The following is a 27,347-nucleotide window of genomic DNA, read 5'->3' as shown; positions in this document are numbered from 1 at the left end:
CAAACACTCTTTGGAAATGTAATGTCTGCAGATGCAGAAAGGACATACACTGCAACAGTTTGAACATGGCTGTTTGAAGCAATAAGCATGGCAGGGTGGAGCATTTCCACCTTGACATTTCCATGGTGAACGCTTGCACTTGCAGGGATGTAGAAGCAGCAAAGGGAAGTACAGCTTCTCGGACGTTGGAGTTCTAGGTCTTGATCAATGGGAGGCACCATCAGCCACAGCTGCAAGATTCTTTTTATGATGCTCTTACACTCTCTTTTGGGTATGAAAGTTCATTCTCAGGGATTATGCCACAAAAGACCATACCCCCTAGCGTCCAGCAGTTCTGGCTTTCTTCCTGGGGGTGACCAGCCAGAAACTTCAGTGAGGCTGACAAGCAGGGTACGCAGGCGGAGATCTTCCTGTCATGTCTTTTCCCACAGCATCGAGTGTTTAGAGGCAGAGTACTTCTGTACATGGAGGTTTCTCTTAGCAATCATCGAGCTCTGACAACCAGTGAGAGAATCAGTTCCCACTTGTTTCTATGGAGCTTGTGCAGGGGAAACTTGATGGGTTGAGTCCCATTCTGAGGTCATTGAATGCTCATGCCTGGATTATCTTTATCTTGAGATGACCTCGCGCTGCCTATGCTCGCTTCTTTCTGTGACAGACATTTGGAAAGAAAACGTCAAGTCTTTTTCCAACTACGATCCTGTAAAGAGCTGTCGCTTGCAAGCACCTATTGGCTAGTGCCAGTAAACCAGTGATGACAAGTAACGCCCCACTACATGCTGATAACAGCTGTAGCCAGGGCCAGGCCTGCCACTAGGCAAACTAGGTGACTGCCTAGGGTACCAGCCTTCTGGGGGCACCGACTTGGACACCCTCCTGTGACTTGGTGATATCATCAGTGAGGGGTGTGTGTGTGAACATATATGAACATACTGAATCAGACCCTTGGTCCATCAAAGTCAGTATTGTCTACTCAGACTGACAGCACTTCTCCAGGGTCTCAAGCTGAGGTTTTCACACCTATTTGCCTGGACCCTTTTTAGTTGGAGATGCCAGAATTGAACCTGGGACCTTTTGCTTACCAAGCAGATGCTCCACCACTGAGTCACTCTCCCTCCCCAAGGATGGTGCGCCAGAAGGCAGCCTTGCCTAGGGTGACAGACAGTCTAGGGCCTGCCCTGACTGCAGTCAAAGCTTTGGTGAAGAAGTGATGGATATGAAAAAAATCATCAGTAGCTTGTTAATGAGTATAATTGAAGAAGAACACTGGGAGGCTACCAGCTGCCAGTTTGGTGTAGTGGTTAAGTGTGCGGACTCTTATCTGGGAGAATCGGGTTTGATTCCCTACTCCTCCACTTGCACCTGCTGGAATGGCCTTGGGTCAGCCATAGCTCTAGCAGAGGTTGTCCTTGAAAGGGCAGCTTCTGTGAGAGTCCTCTCAGCCCCACCCACCTCACAGGGTGCCTGTTGTGGGGAGGAAGGTAAAGGAGATTGCGAGCCGCTCAGAGATTGAGATTCAGAGTGGACAGCGGAATATAAATCCAATATCATCATCATCTTCTTATCGCAATGCTCTGTCATTTTAAGTATCTTCAAGATCACAAGACCTTTGTGCCCCTCCCCTACACTGACCTTAAGTCTAACATGTGGAATTGCAAAGCCATTGGCTGGGATGCATAAACACTGTGCCCAACTCAACAAACCCAAAAGAAGTGTGATGGCAGGTCTCATTCCTCCTGCCCCTTCTTTCTCACCTCATTTGTCTTCCCCATCTGTGTACTTTAAACCAGCAGTTCTCAATTGATGGTATGCAATTCAGGGCTCTTTTTGTAGCAGAAACTCCTTTGCATATTAGGCTGCACACCCCTTACAGGGCTCTTAGTTCAGGGCCTACTGTAAGCTCCAGGAGGACTGGCTACTTCAGGGGTGTGTGGCCTAAAATGCAAAGGAGTTCCTGCTACCAAAAAAGCCCAGACATACCTCAGAAGGAACACTAAAGTTGTCTAGGTGGGACACAGGCATTCTGTAACAGCTACTAATATTTCTTTCTACCACAATTCCCATAAGAACCTAAGAAGAACCCTGGTGAATCAGGCCAGTGGTCTATCTAGTCCAGCATCCTGTCACACACAGCGGCCAACCAGTGCCTGTGGAGGTCCAGCAACAAGACACAGAGGCCAAGGCCTTCCCTTGATGTTGCCTCCTGGCACTGGGATTCAGAGACTGACTGCCCCTGAATATGGAGGTTCCCTTTAATTACAGTGGCCAGTAGCCACTGATGGACGTATCTTACATGATTTTATCTAATCTCGTTTTAAGCTGTTATGCCCGTGGCCATCACTATCCTCTGGCAGTGAATTCCACATTTTAATCGCACTCTGTGTGCCATCTCCTGTCAATCCTACCTGCCACAGAATATCCATCTGTGACCTTTTGGCACATTAGTAGTAATGACAGAACGCCTGTAAACATATTAAAGTCTTAGGGTTTTTCTCCCCCTATTGCGGTGGGACCCAGCTTCTTTGATGGAGTGACTGGTGGGATGTAAGACACGAAGGGTTGTGTGAGAACCACTGATTAAGACTGTAAGCACCTCAGGGCAGGGGCCTGTCTTTGTTTTCCTCTCAGGTCTCTGTGGTCGTTTTCGCACTCACCTTCTGCCGGCGCGACCCCCCTCTTCACCGCGCAGGATCTGCGCGGATTTCGCACTAAACGCTGCGGAGCAGCCAGAAAAGCCGGAAGCTCCCGGCGCAAAAGCCGCTCAAACTGAAACCGCCAAAAAGCAGTTTGGCGTTTGCGCGGCTTTTGCGACGGGAGCTTCCGGCTTTTCTGGCTGCTCCGCAGCGTTTAGTGCGAAATCCGCGCAGATCCTGCGCGGTGAAGAGGGGGGTCGCGCCGGCGGAAGGTGAGTGCGAAAACGACCTGTGACTCATGAACATATGAAGCTGCCTTATACTGAATCAGACCTTTGGTCCATCAAAGTCAGTATTGTCTTCTCAGACTGGCAGCGGCTCTCCAGGGTCTCAAGCTGAGGCTTTTCACACCTATTTGCCTGGACCCTTTTTTGGAGATGCCAGGGATTGAACCTGGGACCTTCTGCTTCCCAAGCAGATGCTCTACCACTGAGCCACCGTCCCTCCCCAAATGAGCACATACAGGTGACACTGCGTTCCGTGAAGAGTGGCAAAGGAGCTTTACCCCAGCCCCATACTCACTCATTTTTTTTTCCAGGCAAAGAGGCTGAGTCTAGGGATTGAATTGCAGGTGACAAAGTCTTTAGGGTATTTGTTGGCCCGGAAGACATTCCTGGGTACCTCCTTAAGGCTGCTATTGTCGCAGATGATCCGGGACAAGGAGACTGCTCTGAGGCTTTTAAGCTGCTCAGGGGTGAAGACTCCAGGATTCTCCCACCAGAATCTAGATAAGAAACAGAAAAATGTTGCATCCATTGTCATCTCACAGAACAGAAAGCCTCAATCCCAGGACATGGCCGTCTTAGGAGGAAATATCACCGTAATGGAATCTGATTCTTTGGGGCATGTGTGGAGAGAGAGGGCCACCGAAAAGACAAATAAGTGGGATCAAGATCAAACCAAGCCTAAACTCCCTCTAGAAATTAAAATGCATAAATTGAGGCTATTGTATTATGGTCACGTTATAAGAAAAGTCACTGGAAGAGACAGTAAAGGAAAAAAAAAACAAAGGTTGCAGGAAAAGAGGAAGACTCCACAGGAGATGGATTGACCTAATCAAGGAAGCCTTGGCCTTCAGTTTGCAAGAGCTGAGCAAGCTTGTTAATGAGAGGATGTTTTGGAGGACATTAATTCATAGGGTTGCCATAAACTGGAAGTGACTTGATGTCATTTAACACACACACGGAATCAGGAAAGGGAGTTGGACTGATTTGAATGTAATTGTGCATGTGTCAATGAGAGATCTGGAGCCCATAGAACCTTAGAGCCAGTTTGGTGTAGTGATTAAAGGGAACCATAGAGCCAGTTTGGTGTAATGGTTAAGTGTGCGGACTCTTATCTCGGAGAACTGAGTTTGATTCCCCACTCCTCCACTTGCACCTGTTGGAATGGCCTTGGGTCAGCCATAGCTATTGCAGGAGTTGTCCTTGAAAGGGCAGTTGCTGTGAGAGCCCTCACAGGGTGTCTGTTGTGGGGGGAGAAGATATAGGGTGCGGTCAGACGTCCAAAAAACCCCGCTACAGGCATGAGTTGAGCCCGCATGCATGTCGGATTTTACCGGGACGTTCACACATCCACATCTGTGAAGCGTGCTTAGTCGGTGCCCGTCCCACGCTGATGCGCCTTGCTCGCGGATTAATTTGCCACTGCTTTTAATCCGGAACAAGACGTTTCCTGAGCGCTTCCTGGGCGCTCTGGAGCGTCTGGACGGGCAATCGTTGCTGAGTTGCAACAGCGCTTCCCGCTTCCAGCTTCCCGCCACAAGCAAAATGCATATCACTGCGCCATCGAAGGAAGGGGGGGGGCCTTCTGAAACGTGCAAGCAGCCCGGCCTTTTAAAAAAAAAAAAATTTTAGTTTATTGCGTAATAGCGATATATCGAAATATCGCACCTGTATGACCAACACGGCTGCACGGTTTTAATCCTGCTATGAGCTTTCGTGCATGCACCATACCAAGGGCTCAGACTGAGAAAAGTTAACTTTCTCCCCCTTTTCAGTTTTTCCCCCCTCTGGAGAATACGGTAAAGGCGTCTCCGTCACGTGCGTCACTTTTCCTTCTCGCTTATGATTATTGGAAGGGAGGAAGACGATTCTCTCGGAGCCCAAGGAAAGCGGGCAGCTTTGGCCGCTCCGAGGAGGAGATGGTTCCACTTTAAAAGCCGCCCTCGGGGAGGGCCGGGACTTCCCTGGGCTGGCGGCGACCACCCCGCGCTCCTGCCTCCGGCTGCAGAGTCTTCTCCAAAGGGGGGACCGAGAGGCGCGGCGACCTTCCTTCACTTCTCCTCCTCCTGCCGGCGGATCCGAGTCTTTCCCTTCTAGCCGGGTGTGCGTGCGAGTCGCGTGTCCGGCCCGGGGGACGTGGGAACCTTTGGCCGCCACCATGGGGATGTGTTCCAGCCTCCAGCCCAGGCTGCTGGGGGGCGCCCACCCGCCGATCCCTCCCTACGTGCCAGGAGACGCGGAGGTCTCGGAGCGCGGCGGCGACCGGACGGCCACGAAGCAAGAGCTCAAAAATTCCATTTCGACACAGCGATATATCGATATATCGATAGAGCAGCAGGGAAACAACAAAAAAAGAGGTTTAATAGCCGGAAACCCCGCAAACCCTCCTGTTAGCGCCCAGCACTGCGCCTGCGCTAATGCGGATTGCCGCCATCTGAAAGAAGTTCCGGGAGGGCGCTGTGTGATCGAGCAGGGGACGGGATCAACACGGCATGCCATCGGAACTCCATGCTGTCTGATCGGGAAACAGGATGCGGCGGATTATCTGACATACGAAATAACGGCGCTTTAAAGATGGGTTGCTGATGGATTTAATGTAAGTGTGACCGCACCCATAGGAGATTGTAAACTGCTCTGAGTCTCTGATGTGGAGAGAAGGGCGGGGTATAAATCTGCAGTCTTCTCCTCCTCCTCCTTCTCTGTCAATATGTGAAATACATCCATTTCCCCCTTCCCCCCAAACCAAACCTCAGTGATTCCCAGCATTCTGTGTTCACTCACCTGTCCCCATCCCGGACATTGCTGAACTGGCGGCCGAAGATACACGACAGGAGAGGACCAGCCCTGCCATTGGGCACCAAGGGCTCAGCCACAGCCCCAACCCAGAGGTCGATGTTCTCAGGCGTCCCATAAAGTTTGATGAAGTTCTTCGCCAGCACTGGATTTTTGAGAACCGCAGCGAGTTCAGCCTCATTACGGGGCTGTGAAAGGCCACAGAAGCTCCTCCAGGCATTATAAGCTGAACGACAATAACAGGGATCAATGAGTGCAGAAAAATCCTAAAGGGGTGTGCCCCAATGGGGAATACAGGCTCCTTCACAGAGCCAGTGAGATTGCAAGACAAGGGAAAGTAAAGTGGTAGAGTTGTCAAGTCTGGGTTGGAAAATTCCTGGAGATTTGGAGTTGGAACTTGGGGAAGGCATGATTTGGAGAGGGAGGGACTTCGGCAGGGTACAATGTCAAAGACTGTGACCACCCACACTAAATGGAGTTACCTGTACAGGAGCATATATGACCTGTGCTGAAAGCGTTACACTGGTTGCCTGTGGCGTTCCGGATTCGCTTCAAGGTCCTGGTTATAATCTTTAAAGCCCTATATGGCCTGGGACCTGTCTACCTTCGGGACTGCCTTTCCCCTAACGTACCCCAGAGAGCACTACGTTCAGGGTCCCAAAATCTCCTTAAGATCCCTGGACCAAAAGAAGCTCGATTGTCCAGCACTAGACCCAGAGCATTCTCGGTAATAGCCTCCACTTTGTGGAATGCCCTTCCCAAAAACATCAAGGCCCTGTGGGACCTGCCACAGTTCTGGAGGTAGGGTTGCCAAGTCCAATTCAAGAAATATCTGGGGACTTCGGGGGTGGAGCCAGGAGACTTTCGGAGTGGAGCCAGGAGACATTGGGGGTGAAGCCAGGAACAAGGGTGTAACAAGCATAATTGAACTCCAAGGGAGTTCTGGCCATCACATTTAAAGGGACAGCACACCTTTTTAAATGTCTTCCATAGGAAATAATGAAGGATAGGGGCACCTTCTTTTGGGGCTCATAGAATTGGACTCCCTGGTCCAATCATTTTGAAACTTGGGGGGGACTTTGGGGAGAGGCACTAGATACTATACTGAAAATTTGGTGCCTCTACCCCAAAGAACAGTTTACCCAGAGCCCCCGAAACCTCCAGATCAATTCCCCATTATACCCTATGAGAAACGATCTCCACATAGGGAATAATGAAGTGCTCAGAGGATGTTCTCCTCCCCGTCCCCCACCCCCCATTTCTGGCGAGTTGCAGCAAGTACATGTCAAAAGCTAAAGCCTACTCACGAGTTGCAGCCAGCTTCTTCCAAGTAATACAGACACCCCATCCCAAGAGGAAGCCTTTCCAATCGGAGACTGGAGCCTCCGGAGGGGGTAAGTCACATGGTGGCTTTGGGGGCGGGGCTTCCCCCGCCGGCCAGCTGACTGGAGGCGGGAAGCAGCCTGGGAAAGCAGAAGAACCCCCGCTGGGACCTGGGGATTGGCAAGCCTATCTGCAGGGCCTGTGACCGAATTATTCAAACTTGCCTTCAATTGTTAGGGGGAGATGGTTATTACCTTACAGCACCAACAATCTCACTGAACTAATATAATGGAAATTAGAAACTTGCCATCTTGGACTTTTAATATGTATGGAAATGTTTTATTATATATTTTATTTCTAAAATGATATGTTGTTAATTGCTAATGTTTTTAAACTGTTGTTAGCCGTCCTGAGCCTGCCAAGGGAGGGCGGGATATATATATATATATATATATATATATATATATATATATATATATATATATATATATATAAATGATGAGTACCTAGTAGGACAGAAAATAGAAAGAAAGTAATGGCTTTTTTGTTCATTTTAAGAACAATTCGTGGTCTTTTGGAGAGTATTTTGGATAACTCCCAAACTCCTTTTTTCCCCACATCTAAGGCAAGCTATTAAAATTGGGCTCAGGCCTAACCATCCTCATTGTTAGCCATCTGTTGATAGGCAGGTGCCACCTGTACACTTTACCTGGCAGGCCATGGTCTCGGCCACGCTGCATGTTCAGAGAGGGTAAATCCATTCCGATATTAGAAGTCTGCTCAAACAGGTGGTTCCTGAGTGCGTCTACTACAAACTGGTTTTGTTTGAACAATTTGGCAGGCCTCGCCAAAATGCCTCGCAGAAGGGGGTCGATTCCTCCTGCAAGAATGAAACAGCCATTTACAACCAATACTTGTCCTAGTTATTTCTCAAACATCCTAAGTTCTGTTAGGCCAAAGAGAGAGACGGAACAAAATGCATTCCTGCCTGCAGTCTGGAAATCTCAGAACTTTCTTTAAAAGTTTCTAGCATTCATGACTAAATATATAAGTCTGAAAACATGGGTTACAGCAAGTAAGCACATACCTCACCTCTCCAGAAATGGGATGTGATTATTTGTTTACAGTGCACCTGATACAAAACTAGCTGTTTCCATTTGCATTTTTCTCTCTGAGGGCCATCACTGGATCAACCCCAGTAAAACCATTTACCTTCTCACAGTGGATTGCATTGCTTCTGTAAACGTTTCCCAACAAGGCTCTCTTATTAAAAGGTAGGATGGAAAACAGAATGGCTCCATCCAGTCCTATCCAAACTTTGGCATGGATTAAAGCCTCACCAATGGATCCCAGAATCAATTCCAGATATGCTATGAGTGTGGCCGGTTCCAGGTTTTGGAGGTCCCTGGGCAAAGAGTACTTGGAGGCCTTCTCCTCTGAACACCACCAGTTCCCCAATGGCACCTCCTTTCCTTCCCACCTGCCTAAGTTTCCTTCTTCCTGGGCATCCCTCCACATGCCTTTTTTCCAAAGGTACCAGGCAACACAGGGCTGGTAGTGCCAGTGTTGTTGCTGCCACCACTCTACACCATGTGGGCACACTCTTCCTTAACAACGTGTGGCTGGGAGAATGGGTGGTGGCAGGGCTTTTTGTTGTTGCAGGAACTCCTTTGCATATTAGGCTATACCCCCATGGTGTAGCCAATACTTCAAGAGTTTACAGGGCTCTTAGTACAGGGCCTACTGTAAGCTCTTGAAGGACTGGCTACTTCGGGGTGTGTGGATGTAATGTATGCGGACTACCCACTATGTTATAGTGGCCTAATATGCAAAGAAGTTCCTGCTATAAAAAAAGCCCTGGGTGGTGGAATGCTAAGCAAAATATGGAAGAGGCACACAGGCGGGTGGCAGGACAGGCATATGGACAACAGCTCAATAGCAGTGGACCCCACTAGAAACCCTGGGCCTGGGCCCTGGTAGTTGCCCCACCTCAGGGGATGTTGATGCTGGCAGCCAATGATGGCCCAGTCTATGGGGGTCCACATGGGACATCCCAAGTTGCACATAAGGGGAGACGGAATGCAGGAATGATGCCCTTGTTTTATGTTATCTCAATGAGTCTGCTCATTTCCCCCTTAATGTGGCTACTCGTAAAAAAAAGTGCCACAGACTAAGGATCTATCAGCTTAAGCAGGCATTCTTGGTGGCAAACCACATGTCTCTAGAAGGTTTGTCATTATGGCCTGCTCTCCTCTGTTGCTGGCCTCCAGCATTTAGTGTCTACTTCATTGCCTCTGAATATGGCTGGTCACTATCAGAAATCAGATGGGCCACTGTTTCATATTGCAGGGCTCATCCTCAGGACGGTTTGGACCAAGGTCAGCCCGGGGCTTTTTTGGTAGCAGGAACTCCTTTGCATATTAGGCCCCACACCCCTGATGTAGCCAATCCTCCAAGAGCTTCCAGTAGGCCCTGTAAGAAGAGCCCTGTAAGCTCTTGGAGGATTGGCTACATCAGGGGGGTGTAGCCTAATATACAAAGGAGTTCCTGCTACAAAAAAAAGCCCTTGGTCAGCCCATTAATCCAACACTAAAAGCTGTTGACACCAAGGGCTGCCACCACACCCAGTGGCAGTGTTTGTTCACTATACGCAGAAGTCTTGCTTTTGTTAAAGGTTCTGAACACCAAATTGGCTTAGTTGCATAACCCTGAGTTTGAGTCTCAAGCATGAGAGAAGGGGAAAAAACCCATCTCTATAGTGCCTAATTTTTAAAATGTCTGCAGTGTCCCCTTCCTCCCCCGGCAATGACCTTTATTCTACTCTAAAAAACCCCTAAGTGCGTTGTGTGTGTATGTAGCTTCTGGTGACCCCGGCAAGAGGCTTCAAGGCAAGTGAGAAGCAGAGGTGGCTTGCCGTTGCCTTCCTCTGCAGAGTCTTCCTTGGTGCTCTCCCTTCCAAGTATCCATTAACTCTGCTTAGCTTCCAAGGTCTGCCAGGGTTGAACTATGCTATGGTGCCTTCTCTCCCCTAAGAGCTTTAGCTTTTCCTAAAACATGCAGGGTTGTTCATTTCAGCACAGTCAAGCACAGCCACACCTCCAATGAAAATATGCTAGCCATCTTTCCAGCATACAGAAATGCGGACAGCCAATCACAGTTTACCTTGTCTCACAATATTCCATGGAGTCATGAACTGCCGCTGGAGAGGCGTTTGGCTCACAAGCCGGTAACTGGAATCCAGGCGGTTCACCGAAGGTCGGACTGCAGCGTGTCCAAAACGGAAGGCATTCGTGAAGACGCTGGAGATTCGAGGGTCCACCGTGGAGTTGTAGCCCGTGTAGCGTTTCAGGTTTGTGCTAGTAGTGACTCCCAGAACTTCAGGCAGGTAATCTGTGTATGTAATTTTCTGGGAAGGGGCAAGGGGTGAAGCACAAGGAAATGGTGTTAAAAGAGGGATGACTTCAAACTTGTCCTCCCTGCTGTTTTCACTACAAAAATGCTCAGTTTGATTTTGCTAGTAATCAAATCCATTCGAAAATGTTTATTGCGTAATCAGCTTTGCTGATTTTTTCCCCTGGTAAATATGTACCATCTTTCAATAAACATTTCAATACATCAGCATCATGCCTTTATATATGTGTGTGTGTTTTAATGACCCTTGTGTTTCTTGTAGGGATGCCAGCCTCCAGGTAAGACCTGGGGATACCCTGGAATTACAGCTCATCTCAAGACTACAGAGAAAAGGGATGCCTGTGATGCCTTCTTCTGCTCGCAGTGCTGTGCGCCATCCACATGACCTCCCTCAATTACTCTGGGCAGCTGGAGAGCACAGGTTACAGACAGGTGGCCAAGGAAATGTGTGAGTAGAGGACAGCAGCCATGGGCCCTGCCAGAAGTCCTGGGCCAGCTGCCCCACCTCAGGGTATGCCAGCCTCCAGGTGAGGCCTGGAGATCTCCCACTTTTACAACTGATCTCCACTTGGCAGAGATCAGCTCCCCTGGAGAAAATGGCTGCTTGGAAGGGTGGACTCAGGGCTCTTTTTGTTGCAGGAACTCCTTTACATATTAGGCCACACACCCCTGATGTAGCCAATCCTCCAAGAGCTTACAGGGCTCTTATTGCAGGGTGTACTGTAAGCTCTTGGAGGACTGGCTACATCAGGGGTGTGTGGCCTAATATGCAAAGAAGTTCCTGCTATAGAAAAAGCCCTGGTGCACTCTATGGCACTCAACCATGCTGAGCCCCCTCCCCTCCCCAAACCCCGCCCTCTCCTTGATCCACCACCAACAGTGCCGCATTAAACCCTATGGAGGTTCCTAGGCAGTCAAAATCTCAGGGGGGCCCTTCCAATTTATTTTAGAGTTGGAGCGCCCACCCTGCCACCCACAGCCCCTGCTGCAGCCTGCAGGTACCTTCTCAAAAGCCCCTTTGACAAAGCTGCAGAGAGAGGCAAACTTGGAGATGACGCCAGCAGCAGCTACACCAGGCAGGTTGGGCAAAAAGTGGCTCAGTTGCTGGCTGCGTGTGCAGCCAGGGAGGCTGCAAGGAGGGGGAAACCAGGGGGAAAAGCCAGTCTGGGGCCCCTAAAGGCATGGGGGCCCATAGGCCAGTTCCTACTTGGCCTAATTGTTAATCCAGCCCTGATTATTTTTCAAATATTGACAGTGGCACCCCTAGGGTATGCTGATGCTGGCCCTGCCTACATCTGTCTCCGCTGCAGCAGATGCAACCATTTATCCCATACCTGCAAGGTAGCCCCTACGATTTTCCGGGCCTCGTGGTACAGCGTGTCTGGATCCCACTGCGGATTCAGCCTCTTCAGCTCGGTGACCAGGCGGTTGTGCTCCCGCAGGAAAAGGGTATGCAGCACGGTCAGGGCTGGCATTTCGTCCACCCGAGTGTCCCCTTGAAAACCCAGAATTTGTTTGTTTAGTTTTAGAGCATATCGGCCACCTTTCTATGGATAAAAGACCCTGAAGGCTGCTTATATAATGTTACAGATACTGTACAAAGTAATGTGAAGTAACTGTAAATGCATACACCCAAAGTTCTCTAAGCTGGGGATTCTTCTGGACAAAAATTCTACTTTGTGAGCTACTAGGATTAAAGTTGTGAGCAAGCCTACATTTGACTTTTGTGTAAACCTAGCCTAGAGGAAGCATCTGTGCATTTAGACTGAAAAGCAGACCAGTGAAAATCTGTGGCCATTTGCTCATGTGCTCACATTAAAGGGAACCTTGCTTACACTCCAAGTGAAATAAATAAAGTCAAGGTGAACACAGAATCTGTTTCATAGCACAAACAGTACAAGCTTTATGCCAAAGAATAAATGGACACAAGTAAGACATCAGGAGTCACAATGAGAAACCTGTAGCTGTAGGGGAACATTTCAACCTTCCAGAGCACTAAATGGGGGATCTCAGTGTAGCTGTTTTATTGCCTTCAGGAACAAAAGGGAAAGGGAAATGGCTGAATTACAAATGATTACAATACTTGGAACAAACACCCCACCCCAAGACTCAACAGAGATTTTGGTTTCTTATCTCATTATGTATGGTAAACTCATTCAGTCCTTACTTATGTATTCCCACCAAGAAGGGCTATATATCCTACATGTTTGTGCATTTCCTTTTTTTAGAACTGGAATAGTGATTGCAAGGTGATGTAATATATTGGGATTTAGTCCTTGACCCCTAAGAAAAAGATGCTGTTAATTAACTACATGCTTGAGAGGAGACAAATGGAGTGTAACAACTAAGGACACTTTTACACATCCATCTCTTATTTAGACATATTTATGGCTATGCTTCCCCCCCCCACACCAAAACATCTTAATTAAGTCGTATGTTAATCTGCTGTTCACCTATATAGAGGCATCTGTCTTTGAACTGTTACTTCCATTTCAATGTATCTGAGTAAGTGTGCATGCACATGAAAGCTTATACTCTGAATTAAACTTTGTTGGTCTTAAAGGTGCCACTGGACTCTAACTTGGTTCTACTGCTTCAGACCAAAACACTACTCAGCAGGCTCTCAACAGGTTGTTTGAGAGCCTGTTGTGCCAGATTGAAGATAGAGAGTGATTGCTATAAGTTAAAATACCTGAGCACTGGTTTCAAATTTAATTGCAGCCAAGAAGAAGTAAATGGAAACATGAAATATACTTAGGATTCATGTCACCGCTGAAATATTGTGTATACACTCCATAAAACATCCAGAGTGTGATCTACTTTCGAGCTGACAGCTAATGAAATCGATATCCCATCAATAAGGGCTATATATCCTACGTGTTTTAGTGTATTTCTTTTCCTAACTTCTTCAGGGAAGCTGTTGCACAAGGCCGGAGCTACAGTTGAGAAGTCCTCAGCACGAGCTACAAATTATGCTTTGCTTCTGTCTCTCAATCTGTGAATGATGTTTATACCACCGATGCTGCCTTATTTCATTTTTATTTAATGGTTTTAACTGTTTAATTTTTAACTGTTTTATTGTTCAATTTTAACTGTTTTATTGTGTTATAATCTGCCATGAGTTCATCCTGGGAAAGGGCGGACTATAAATTCACAAAAATAAAATTAAAAAAATAAAATATAAATGAAACTGACAAATGTTCTGCAAGTATACAGCAAGCGTAAAATCGGCAGGAGTAGCCGCACACACGGACATTGTTGGAGCTGTTGTTTTAAGGATGCAGATGGACGGTACAGTACTTTGAGTGTTTGTTATATAATTTTGGTATTTTGTATTTTGAGAAGTTGTGAAATACACAGAATATATAGAGTGATGAAATACTGAGAGTAGTAATTAAGGTAAAATAGTATACAGCTATTTTGTGTGGTTTCCTTGAGTGTTTACCCAGGTGGGGGCAGGGGATTCCCAGGTTTGGAGGCCCTCCCTCCAGGGTCATCAGAAAGCAGTGGGGGGCAGCGGGGAGGGAAATGTCTGCTGGCAAACCATTATTCCCTATGGAGACTGATTCCCAGAGGATATAATGGATAATTGATTTGTGGGTCTCTGGGGGGGGCTGTTTTTTGAGGTAGATGCACCAAAATTTCAGAATGGCACCCAGTGCCTCTTCTCAAAGTACTCTCCAAGTTTCAAAAGGATTGGACCAGGGGGTCCAATGCTATGAGCCCCAAAAGAAGGTTCCCCTATCCTTCATCATTTCCAAGGTGTGCAGTCCCTTTAAATGTGATGGCCAGAACTCCCTTTGGAGTTCAATTATGCTTGTCAAAACCTTGCTCCTGGCTGCACCCCCAAAGTCTCCTGGCTCCACCGCAAAGTCCCCAGATATTTTTTGAATTGGACTTGGCAACCCTATCTGACCCAGTCCTTCTGAAGAGCTCCTCCAGAAGAAAAACATAATCTGTCACAGCTCATGCTGAGGACTTCTCAATTGTGGCTCCAGCCTTGTGCAACAGCTTCCCTGAAGAGTAGTTAGGAAAACCTCCCTGCTTCTGTCCTTTCACAGACTGTAAAATAGAACTTTATAGGACAATCTTTTGTTGCTTGGCCTTCATACTGGGTTTACACTAGTCTAATTCTCCCATTAATGGAAGAGGAAGGGTAATTTTGGCCAGATCTCCTTTTCTGCTGCAGCACGCCCCCTCCCCATTTGCCATTCATCCCATTCCCGAGGGTCCCCTGTTCCATGGGAGCAGAATTTGGGAAAGATCCATGTGTGTGGGGTAGGGGTCCCATTTTCCCAGTCAGGGCGGAGTGTCCTCCAACACTCCCTCCTGTTGCCACAGCTGCTCTAAGAGAAGGTGAGTGAAAGGAAGATTTTTCATTTCAAAAAACCAGAAGCAATGTAGGGTAGCTCTAGGAATCACAGAAGCTCTATGGTTTTACCCATTCCTAGATTCCTACCCGTATCACTTCAGTTTTTTTAAAAAATTAGAAGCTATGTGATGCCATAGGCAGCATCACAGCCTCCCTGTATCCCCACCCACAGACCTCTTGCTGGTTGCTGGGCAACATAGGGAAGGAAAGAAGCTCTGTTCCATTGATAGAAGTGGCTTCCATCTGCAGTACATTTATTCTGGATCCATTCCATAAGTTTATAGATGTTTTCTGGTTATTTCTTGGTTTCAAATATTCAATTGTGATCTACCTTGCATCTTTTCCAGAAAGGTGGACTATAAATGCTGTAAAATAAACAAGGAAACAATCCAATCTGTCAGGTCCTGAAAAGAACTGGGCTTACCTGCAAGAAAGCAGGGAATCTTGTGCTCTGGATCTGTTTTAAGGCATGGTATTGATTTGCTCATGGTATTGAAAGGGAGGAAAGCCAGGCCTTTATCTGTTAACTGGTTTACAGCCATAAAGCCACCACTTCCCCTCAGAGTTGTGGCCGTTTCTGCATCATTTCCATACACCTGGCTGCCATCGAGAAAGGCCGTGATCACGTTGATTTGGTTTCGCATGGCAATGCTGCCGTCGCATACTGGGGAAGCCCGAGTAAAGGGAAAACAGCTTATGTTCACACTCCGGGGGTCACTGAGAGGTACCTGAGGTGAAAAAGAAGATAGGATTAAACCTTTGATTCCCTTTGAAAATCAGGATTTTCTTTTTTGTTCCAAGCAAAGAAGAATCTGAGAACTAACCTACACATTATCTTAAATCTTCTGCCCATATCTCCAGCTGCCATTTTCATGTTTGGTATGTATCTTTATCTTGCTATGATTTTTGGTGGAGGGGGGTGGAAACGGAAGTTTGTCTTTTCCCAGAAGGTCTCTGGTGATGTCACAATAGATGCTGGAGCACAATAACTCTTCATGCTCCAGCATCATCTGTGAAGCTGCAAAACACCACTGGGGCATCCACCAGGGCTTTTTTTTTAAGCAGGAACTCCTTTGCATATTAAGCCACACCTCCCTGATGTAGCCAATCCTCCAAGAGCTTACAGTAGGCCCTGTCCTAAGAGCCCTGTAAGCTTTCAGAGGATTGGCTACATCAGGGGTGTGTAGCCTAATATGCAAAGAAATTCCTGCTACAAAAAAAAGCCCTAGCATCCACCATAACATACCTTAACATACAGTCAGTAATTGACGAACAATGGCTGTGGAGAGGGTAAGAAGGAGTTGAGGAGACCCACAAACCTTGATGGGGAAGCAAGGAGACTTTTTGTCACATGTGTTGCTGCAATCACCTATCTCCTGCCCAAGGCCTAGATCCAAATCGTGGTCGGTAAATTGGCCCCACTGCATGAACAGGACGGACCGCTCCTGATCCTCGGTGAATTTGTCATTAGGGAAACTGACAATCTCATTGGACACAGCCCGGACCTGTAGAAAACAAGACACTCTTGTCAACCATCACTTACTTAGTCTCCTGTGCTATTTCTCTTGTGCAGAAGGTCAGTGAGCCAGAAATGGCTAGCAAATGAAACTTCTTTGTGAGTGAGTCATTTGAGAGGGAAGACTACAGTTTTCCAAATCAATATGGCAAATTCAGCTCCCCACTGACAGCTTCCATGGGTTCTGGCTTCCTGCCCCAAAGACCTCTTGTTTGTCAAGCCCCCTTTCCTCCATCTCTCCTTTGTATAGCTTTGTGCTCCTTTTCTTTAATTCTAAATCTTTATCACATCTAGAATTAAAACCAGACCTTAAAACCACAAAGGCAAACAAGCCGGCATAAACTCCTTACCGAGGGAAGAGAAAATCCAGAATACCGCTTTGTTTCCGTCCAACCGCGAGGGACAGAGACGCCATCTTCATACTGCTGAGGAAGCCACCTGACATAAGGCCGGTTCGAAGCTCCCAAAATAGGGCTTCTTCTGCAATATTTCATAAAAAAAAATTCATTTGAAGGGGGAGGGGGAGGAAGAGGAGGAAGAGGGTCTTGCTACAAGGAAAGGTCCAAATCAGGGGTGGCCAAACTGTGGCTCAGGAGCCACATGTGGCTTTTTCACACATATTGTGTGACTCTTGAAGCCGCCACCACCACCTCATCAGCCAGCTTGGAGAAGGCATTTGTCTCTTTAAATCACTTCTCCAAGTCAAGCCAGATGGCAGCATGGGGAATGCATGTAAAATTAATTTGCTTTCTTTTCATTTCTCTCTTCCCCCCATCTATTTGCTTTCTTTCCACCCTTTCTTCATTCATCTTGTGGCTCTCAAACATCTGATGTTCTTGCGGCTCTCAAACATATGACGTTTATTCTATGTGGCTCTTACATGAAGCAAGTTTGGCCACCCCTGGTCCAAACCTTGGTGGCAGGGGGCATACTTGGCATGTAGCGGCATCCCTGATCCAATGCTTGGCAACTCCAACTAAAGAACTCCCAAGTAGACAGTACCATGGGTGGACTCAACACTAAGAAAGGTGATGCATACAGAAGCTTCAATCCTCCGTCCATAACACAGGGATAACAGCACTAGTTGCCCTTACAGCAATGATGGCAGGTTTGCTGACACATAATATATGCAAAGCACTCTATGTATAAAAGACCTATACTTTTAAATTAGGACATTCATGGGTGGAACTCTAGCAGGAACTCTTTGCATATTAGGCCACACACCCCTGATGCAGCCAATCCTTCAAGAGCTTACAAGGCTCTTTTTTGTAAGCTCTTGGAGGATTGGCTACATCAGGGGTGTGTGGCCTAATATGCAAAGGAGCTCCTGCTAGAATTCCACCCCTGAGGACATTTATATCCTGCCTTTCCCTTTGTGGCAGGAGACTGTTAAAAACTTGTAAGTATATTAAAAAAATTAATAGTCCTTTGAAAATTAAAAGTCCCCACAAGATGCACCTGAAGAAGAGAGCTGTGTTTCTTGAAAGCTTATGCTACATTAAAATTAGTTAGTCTTAAAGGTGCTGCTGGACTCTTTACTATTTCACAAAATGCTTGTAGCTCATATTCTAGTCAATATTCTAGTAAAGGCAACTCTGGAGAGGGAGATAGGGAGGAATTGACCATATCCTCCCAGAATTCCAGCCAACAGCAGTCCCATTCTTTTCTCAATTCTCAAATGGTCTCTGGCATTTGTGTTTTTAGGTGACAATCAATCATGTACCACAGAGTCTTTATGGTATATCATTAGGAGAAGCAAAAGTTAGAGCATCTATCTGAGGCATTCTGGGACTTCTGTTTCTCCTAGATTCGACGGTAGCACACAGAATTCACCCTTCAGAGACGACATTTTCCCTGAAGGAACTTATGCCTGCAATCTGAAGATCGGTTATAATTCCAGAAAAAGTCCAGGCCCCACACTGAGCTTGGTAAATCTAGTAAGAGAGGGGGAACAAAATGGGTGGGACGAAAAGCACAGAGAAAAATCTTTGTGCAGGGGTTCTCTTGCCACAATAGCAGTGAGAGGGAAATAAGGGACTGGCCCTGTGGTATACAATCTCTGGCACCCTCCTGACAGCTGGAATCTCACAGGTTATTGCATTCGCCTGTAAATGTCCGGTAGGGACTCTTCTCATCACAGTCACACGTCGCCTTCTCTTGCAGGGCACATCCAGTTGCCTTGTAGATGGTTTGCAGGTGGGCTGGTGTGAGCACATCTGGAGGAGTAAAGGCAGAGATGTTGCTAGTGGCCAATGGAGATCAGGGCTGTTGATATGGGGCATTCTGAGAGAAGAAATCTCTCTCAGAAGAAAACAGTGATGGTTTTGTGATTATTTGCTTTTAAAGTAATCTAGGGGTCAATGCGTTTTCAGGGTACAAAAATTCACCCGGTGATCTTTTCCCCTTTGGCTGCATCCCTCTGCCGAGATAGACTTTGCTCAATGTTCAAAGCACAGAAACTAGGGAGGGGGAAAAACAAGTTTGTAAACTTGCATGTAATTGAAGAGGCACAACAAAACTCTTGAGGAGGGAATTCCCTGATGTTGAGGCAGGCACTGAGAAATCTGTACGTGTAAAGGGCCACCAAGTCACAGCTGATCTACATTGACCTCCATAGGGTTTTCAAGGCAATTTTGCCATTGCTTGCCTCTGGGTAGCTGCCCTGGATTTCCTTAGTGATCATCCATTCAAGTACTAACTAGGGCTGACCCTGCGTAGCAGCCAATGTCAAGAACTGTGTCTTGCCATAATTGTGCAGGCCTCTGGGCCTACAGTTTTCCCATGCACAGTGTTTGCACTTATTTGTACTGTGTAATTAACAGCTTTTGTCTTATTATAAAGATGTGACCTGTCCAGGGTTTATCAGTTTTGGCAAAATCCGTCTTTGCTGTGGCCATGTCTATCATTTCCAATAAAAGCCTAATTTGATTTACATCAAAGAGGTGAACTGGGTGATAACTACACAGATCCTGACAGCCAGCCTAGGACATCCAAGTCAGGGTAAAAGAAGTCATTTATTGTAATTAGCCATTGGCTGTTACAAAGCTACAAAAATCATAAGAAAAAGGAAAGTAAACTAGAAGTTAAAACATACAAAGTATCATGTAAGGCAGGGCTTTTTTTGTAGAAAAAACCCAGCAGGAACTCATTGGCATATTAGGCCACACCCCCTGGCATCACCATTATTTCACACAGGGCCCAGCAGCAGTGCATTTGCATATGAAGCCACACTTCCTGACACCAAGCCCGCCGGAACTGTGTTCCTGTTCAAAAAAAGCCCTGATGTAAGGTATAACAAGGGTATAACAACGGATGCAATACAATGGCAATAACAATAAAGATGTAGACATCTTTATATGTAGCTATGGTTGTTCTGGCTGCTGCCTTTGACTCAATTGATAGGAGCCGATTGTGGTCTAAACTTGCAGATATGAATATTGATAACCGCCTACTATTTCTGCTCCAAGAGCTACAAGGATACGTATGACCAAGTCAGAGTTGGAACCTCTGGCAACCTCACTGAGAATTCCAATTTGGAAGGGGGTGATGCAGGGTTGCGTGCTGGCCCTCTTATTATTCAATCTCTATATTAATAGCATAGTTGAGAGCCTCTCAGGACCTCAATTCACCCCTCCCACTTTAGGCCATCAAAAGATTTCTGTTCTACTTTATGCTGACGATATGGGTAAAAGAAGTCAGCAACTCCATATGAGTCCCATCATGTACCTCTAATCCAGGAAGTTGTTTTATGGCTGGAGTGTACTTGGACTTCCTGGGACTGATATCAATGGGTTTAGGGAGCAATACGTAACTGCTTTGGGACATTTTGAATTGACAAACAATCAAATATGGGAGATAAACCTTTTTTTCCCTTGTGAATTGGGGTTGCTAACATCCAGGTGGCACCCGGAGGTCTCCTGCTATCAAATTGATCTCCAGATGACCACGGATCAGTTACCCTGGACAAAATGGCTGCTTTGGATGTTGGACTCTATGGCATTATACCCTGCTGAGGTCCCTCCTCTCCAAACCCCACTCTCTCCAGGCTCCACTCCCCAAATCTCAAGGTATTTCCAAACCCAGAGCTGGCAAACATAATTAGATTATTCTTCTCTGTGCTTTGACTATGTTAGAGTGGTTCCCCCCACTCCCCACCCCGGAAATTGTCTTATGCAAATTACTTGTAGTAATGTACTAAACTACTTTTCCACTGGCAGTCCAACCACTTACAGTATCACAGAGTGACAGTTTTCCATGTTGCTTTAACGCAACCAAAGAAGCATACCGTCCAGATCACGTGATGTGATGGTATCGCTTTACTCTGCTCTGGTAAGACCTCACCTGGAGTATTGTGTTCAGTTTTGGCCACCACATTTTAAGAAGGATATAGACAAGCTGGAACGGGTCCAGAGGAGGGCGCCGAAGGTGGTGAGGGGTCTGGAGACCAAGTCTTATGAGGAAAGGTTGAAGGAGCTGGGGATGTTTAGCTTGGAGAGGAGGCGGCTGAGAGGTGATATGATCACCATCTTCAAGTATTTGAAGGGCTGTCATATAGAGGATCATGTGGAATTATTTTCTGTGGCCCCGGAAGGTAGGACCAGAACCAATGGGTTGAAATTAAATCAAAAGGGTTTCCAGCTCAACATTAGGAAGAACTTCCTGACCATTAGAGAGGTTCCTCAGTGGAACAGGCTTCCTCAGGAGGTGGTGGGCTCTCCTTCCTTGGAGGTTTTTAAATAGAAGCTAGATGGCCATCTGACAGCAATGAAGAGCCTGTGAATTTAGGGGGAAGTGTTTGTGAGTTTCCTGCATTGTGCAGGTGGTTGGACTAGATCAGGGGTGGGTAACGGTAGCTCTCCAGATGTTTTTTGCCTACAACTCCCATCAGCCCCAGCCATTGGTCATTCTGGCTGGGGCTTATGGAAGTTGTAGGCAAAAACATCTGGAGAGCTACCATTGGCCACCCCTGGACGAGATGACCCTAGAGGTCCCTTCCAACTCTATGATTCTATGTATAGAGAGAGAGGGACAGAAGAATTGTGTTTTACCCATTTCTTTTGAATCCCTTGCTCAGTCTGGTGCTGTGCTAAAAGTATGCTAGTGAAAATTTTCTCTTTAATAAATGCTTCATAACTTTGGATACTGGTAGTGATTCTCTGTACCATTTTGGACATGCTTTTTTAAAAGGAGTGCCGAGGGGAAGGCAGTCATTTGGCAAGTGGTTATTCCTCCCGGGTTCCTGTGGTTCCAGGCACTGGGCTGTTGGAGACCACACAGGCAGGGCCTCAGAACCTGTAAGGGAAGTGGTGACCCTCCCAGTGGACAATTCCTACAAAGGAGGCGGTGGGTTACCAAAGAGCAAGAAAAGCCTCTCTAGGTTAGGGCTGCCAAGCTCTCGCCAGGAGTGGGGGATCCCCCAGCCTGGAGGGCCCCAACCTGCCAGCAGGGAGCAGACCAGCAGGGGGGTTCCCCCCCCCGAAGAGCCCCATCACCACATGCCATCCCTGGCATGGTGACATCACCTGGAAGTGACATTATCGTGCAGGGGGCATTGCGCCAGGACGCTCTAAGTCTCACGGTATCATAGAGTTTTACCCCAAATCCTAGTGTGATGCTCTAAGAATCACAGTAAAATTCTAAAGAGTTTTTTCCCGCAAGTCCTAGAGCGTTCCCGGCATGACATCCCCGTCGCAATGACATCACTTCCGGGTGACACCATTGTGACACTTTGTGAGTGCAAGAAACAAGTCCCTCACCGCAGCAGCAGAGGGACTTAGCAACCCTACTCTAGGTGTTAAAGAAATTTGGAGGGTAGGGTGGACTGTAGACCAGAACAGGCCCATTCTGCCACACCCCTATGGCCACAACCCTGCCCATTTACCTTGGAGTTTAAAATCCTCTACGATCTCCTGCTTCAGCTTCTCTTTCAGGAGATCCAGGGTGACCTGCAGGTAATCAGCAGCTCTGATTGCCCGTTTGGATCTCCTATTGGGCTGCCTAGACAATGTCAAGAGGGCTGCAGGACTGAAGTTCTCTTGGTTCAGTCTTTCCTTCAAACTGGAGAGTGAGAGAACAAAAAAACAAAGTCAGTGAGATCAGGATCCATAGCCTCTCATCTTGTTGGAAACCTGTTTATTGACATGTGACACAGGCAATCCCACTTTCTGAGAAAGTCTGACTTTCTCAGCAGCTGTTCCTAAAGTGTTACAGTGGCTTGAAAGATATTCAATTCCCAGATAAGTCAGTGGGGTGCAATTGGGCTAGGGTCTGGAAGACTCTGATTTAAATCCCCATTTTGTTAGGAAGTTCTCTGGGTGACTGTGGACCAGTCACTCTTTGCCCACTCAACCTCACAGGGTTGTTGTGAGAATAAAACAGGGAAGGGATACAAATGTACTAAATGAATAGGGGTGGATGACTAGTCACTTCTGCCCATCAAATGGATGCTTCAGACATTAACAGGTGCATGCTTTGAATTCCTGTTCCTTATTCTGGGTCTCCTCCCTGCATGCTTGCCAGACAGTCCAAAGATTAGAACCTGAATACACAAAGCTGGCCTTTTCATCATCAGAGAATCAGGAAATTATTAATTAGAAAGTTAGATATCCAGTTTTAACCATTTGAACGTGTCACTCAGAAACTCAAGGGTGGTGTCTGACTCAAGAAATATCTGGGGACTTTGGGGTGGAGCCAGGAGCAAGGGTGTGACAAGCACGAGTGAACTCCAAAGGGAGTTTTGGTCATCACATTTAAAGGGATTACACACCATTTAAACGCCTTCCCTCCCTTTAGAAATAATGGATTGGGGCACCTATTTGGGGGCTCATATAATTGGACCCCCGGTCCAAACTTTTTTGAACTCCGGGGGTGTTTTGAGGAGAGGCACTAGGTACTATGCTGAACATTTGGTGCTTCTACCTAAAAAAAACAGCACCCCAGGACCCCAGATACCCACAGATCAATTCTCCATTATACCCTATGAGAATCAGTCTCCATAGGGTATAATGGAGTGCCTAGCAAACATTTCCCTCCCCCCCTCACTGCTTTCTGATGACCCTGAAGTGGGGTGAGGGCCTCCAAACTGGGGGATCCCCTGCCCCCAACTGGGGATTGGCAACCCCGTCAAGTAGAATTTCAATTCTTACTATACAGAGATTCAAACTCCATACTTCCTGTATTTCATCCTCATTTGCAGCTGCTGATTTCTCAACAGCTCAATCAGAAAATCAGGAAGCAAGTCTTTATTGAATTGTGCAGGCTGAGAAGGGCAAGGTGGGTGACTGGCAGAGGAATACCCAATAGAGTTCCCAGCTGACCACAGAAAAACTCCTTATCTGCCTAACAGAAGCTAAAAAAAAAAAAAAATCAGCAAGATGATGTTTTGTAATCACTTCCCCTTGCTAATGAATCCACATCAAGCTGCTTTTTAAGGTGCAGGCTTGGTATCTAGTAAGAATAGTGATCCAGCTACCCAGCTGGCCCATGATGGTCCTTAAACTTCTTGCACTCAAACGCTCCTCGAACATGCTGCCCAGATAGATGAGCATCCGTTTGCGCAAAGGAGAAGGACCACTGCTCACCTCCGCTTAGTCCGCCTGTAGGATGCATCAACCAGCTGTTTGGCATCCTTCACACTTTCCAGAAGGGCTGATGTTTTCAGCTTCTCTGTGACATCTAGAACATATATGAAAAAAGGCATACATCTGTATTCTCTTCTGTTGCAAGGTCTGTTTTTGCCTTAGATGATTGGAAAGCTGTTAGGTTCATCTCTCTTTTGTCTCCCCATCCTTTGGATTCCCTAAACCTGACTGCTTGGTGCTAGGGAACGTAGTTAAATGAAAGACATCCTTATATTCTTTTGTTCATTATCATTTCAATTTGCTCTTATTACCTTTACGCAGGGGTCCCCAATGTGATGGTGCCTGCTGACACCTCTTCTGGTATTTTTAGAAAATGGATGGGGTCATATGGGGCTTTCCCCCCCATGAAGCTTCTGATTTCTAGAAATATTGCTTTGGCAGCAGTTACCATCAGAGCACATGGATCTCCCCTGTGTGACTGAAGGTAAACTGTGGTGGCCATTTTGTGGATAGCTTTGCCTCTTAAGGCAGCCATTCTGTGGCAACCAGATTTTGTGGCTGCACCCACCAATCTGTGTCAGAATTGCAATGGTTCCCCCAAGCTCAAAAAGGTTGGGGACCCCTGCCTTAATGAAATTAAGACGTGAATAATTTTCAGTTCAGATTGCCCCCAGAAATGACAGGGCTGAGAAGAAGAAAGGATGAAGGGGACTCTCCTCTTCCTCTAAAATTCTTGAACTGATTGCAAGAGAAATCAGTGAATAAATTAAATTAAGGCATCGATTGTTTCTCCCCCAGCCATTTTCATTATCTGGACAAAAATAAAATGAATGTGCATCCTGTAGATGATACAGTACTTCAAGATTTCAGTTAAACAATAGAAGTTATTCTAATTCTTTATGCAGAACAAAATAGGAGTCAAGTTGTACCTTTAAGACCAACTTCGTTTTATTCAGAACGTAAGCTTTCGTGTGCTCTAAGCACACGAAAGCTTACGTTCTGAATAAAACGAAGTTGGTCTTAAAGGTACAACTTGACTCCTATTTTGTTCTGCTACTTCAGACCTCACAACTTTTCCTCACAACTCTCCTTCGGCTCCCCCTCAGAGACAAAATACCTTATCACCTCTGTTCTAAGGAGATTTTACAAAGCAGTTGTTAAGTCAAGAGAAAAAAAATATTACCTTGGAAAGAAGGATCCACTGTCTGAATGTGCTTCACCACCACAAGGAATCCCAAAAGGGAGAGGATCAAGCTTACACCTTGAAGGAAGCAATATGTTTGCACAGGTTATATGTTGAAGTTGATGGAGCAGGCATGATTGCTCTCTTTAAGCATTTGAAGGGCTGTCAGAGGAGGGCAGGGAGCTGTTGCTATCGGCAGCAAAGGAGAGGACTTACAATAATGGGTTTAAATTAAGGACGTGAAGGTACCGGCTGAATATTAGGAAAAACCTTTTTACAGTGAGAGTCGTTCAACAGTGGAATCAGCTACCTAGGGAGGTGGTGATCTCCCCCTCACTGGCAGATTTTAAGAAGCAGCTGGATAAACACTTGTCAGGGATACTCTAGGCTGATCCAGCATTGAGCAGGGTGTTTGACGAGATGGTCTGTATGGCCCTTTCTAACTCTGTGTTTCGATGAAATTGTCTTATCAAAAGTTCTGTGGTGTACATCATTACTTCTTATATGGGTTGAATTCCAAGAGTACAATCATAACCAGAATTCAATTTTTCCTCAAAATAACGAATAAAAGAACTCTGCCAGGCTGGATCTGTGCTTGTTTTGTCAAAAAATGAGGGGAAAAGTGATTCTACAGGCTTTCATACACAACAAAGCTCAAACCATTCATGTTGGGGAAAAGGGAACAGTGCAGTATATGGGAAGGCCATAGTCCTGCGTGAGGGTTGGGGTTGGTGGGAAGTCATTCTTTTCCTCCTTATGACCAGGGTCCCCTCCCTCCAGAAAAAGAGGTTTCAGAACTCTCAAGAGGGAAATGAAAGAGAAACACGTGGGTGCTCCTCATGAACTTTTAAACTTTTTTTTTTCTTTTAAGGATTCTGTTTCCATGAAGTGATTCTGGAACTCCATTCTGCTGAGTTCCTCCAAGAAAAAAGCCCTGCTTATGACTCAAAGTAACCATTTACATTTTGGGCCTTTTTAATCAAAGGAACGGGTTCTCCTGATGGCTGTGTGAAACATCTTACCACCAAGAGGAGTGGGGAGAATGAAACTGCACAAATTTGCACCAGAGACATGTGAATCCAAAAGGGTCTCTCTGTGAGAGAAGAGTGAGTATGAAATGAATCCATAACCAGACTAAAAGGAGTGAATTCTTCACAATGGAGACGTGAAGGCTGAGTGAGCAATACATAAATCCCTTCAGTTTTTGTTCTTTCTTCCTGCAGCTCTGGTTAGCAGCTGATTGTACTGGAGGAATGGGCACAGTTGTCATTAGAAATACAGCCCCCTTTCTCTTAAAAAAAAAAAAAAACCTCCTTATTTCCACAGAAGCAAAAATTACTCATAGGAAGCAGCCATCTCTGCTTTTTACTCTTCAACCATCTAATTCATGACTGGCTTCTTTGACTGGCAGCAGCTTTCTAAGGTCCCTTAAGGAGAAGAAGCCTTTCCTAGCACTTCAGATTGTTTGACAGAAGCAAAACACAGGACAGGAAGCTGCCTCATACAGAGCCAGATGCTTCATCTGTCTAGGGTTGCCAGGTCCAACTCAGGGGTGGAGCCAGGAGCAAGGTTCTGACAAGCACAACTGAACTCTAAAGGGAATGCACACTTTTTAAATGCCTTCCCTCCACTGGAAATAATGAAGGATAGGGGGACCCTTCTTTTGAGACTCATAGCATTGGACCCTCTGGGCCAATCCTTTTGAAATTTGGAGGGTGTTTTGAGAAGAGGCACTGGATGCTATGATGAAAATTCGGTGCCTCTATCTCAATAAACAGCCCCCCCCCCTCAGAGCCCCAGATACCCACAGATCAATTCTCCGTTATACCTTGTGGGAATTGGTCTCCATGGGGAATAATGGAGTGCCCAACAGACATTCCCCCCCCTCCACTTTCTGATGACCCTGAAGCAGAGGGAGGGCCTCCAAACCGGGGGATCCCCTGCCCCCACCTGGGGATCGGCAACCCTACCTTGGCATTGTCTCCTCTGACAGGTAGTGGCTGCCCCAGGTCTTAGATACAGGTCTTTTGCTTCACATGCTACCTGTCCCTTTTATCTAGATAAACTGGAGATCGAATGATGTTACCTCCATGCACGGATCTGCTGCTCTTCTAGGAAGCCACAGCCCCTCTCCCACCTCCACATCAGCATGGCTTATAAAGCAGATTTTTCTCAGCCCACAAAAATACTCTGACAGGTGATGTCCAACCCCGCAAGACCTGATGGGAGCACCAGCCTCTCTCACCTGCCAT

The 27,347-nt window shown here is 46.6% G+C and overlaps 1 protein-coding gene across 1 annotated transcript; it reads right to left on the bottom strand.

Moving 5' to 3' along the window:
* Nucleotides 1-2: 2 nt before the first annotated feature.
* Nucleotides 3-27,347, bottom strand: LOC132587357 (myeloperoxidase-like). Its single transcript, XM_060259634.1, has 14 exons — nt 27,341-27,347; nt 25,096-25,173; nt 23,913-24,006; nt 22,214-22,389; nt 18,422-18,548; nt 16,683-16,812; nt 16,136-16,321; nt 15,241-15,544; nt 11,779-11,939; nt 10,196-10,439; nt 7,743-7,913; nt 5,699-5,936; nt 3,216-3,417; nt 3-649 (listed from the first exon to the last, which is right to left on the bottom strand). Exons 1-13 carry the CDS (start codon nt 27,345-27,347, stop codon nt 3,216-3,218), a joined length of 2,118 nt encoding a protein of 705 aa, XP_060115617.1. The 3' UTR covers nt 3-649.

This window comes from Heteronotia binoei, chromosome 18, assembly GCF_032191835.1.
Source record: "Heteronotia binoei isolate CCM8104 ecotype False Entrance Well chromosome 18, APGP_CSIRO_Hbin_v1, whole genome shotgun sequence".
In the NCBI taxonomy this organism is placed as follows: Eukaryota; Metazoa; Chordata; class Lepidosauria; order Squamata; family Gekkonidae; genus Heteronotia; species Heteronotia binoei.
This window is presented reverse-complemented; position numbering and strand designations above follow the sequence as displayed.

Bases quoted from the DNA above. Each gene is read 5' to 3' on its own strand.
- LOC132587357 (XM_060259634.1), bottom strand. The intron at 16,813-18,421 runs GTGAGATTCCAG...GAAATATTGCAG, and splicing joins ACAGGCGAATGCAATAACCT to AAGAAGCCCTATTTTGGGAG. The intron at 15,545-16,135 runs GTTTGTGGGTCT...TTTTCACCTCAG, and splicing joins CTCCTTGCTTCCCCATCAAG to GTACCTCTCAGTGACCCCCG.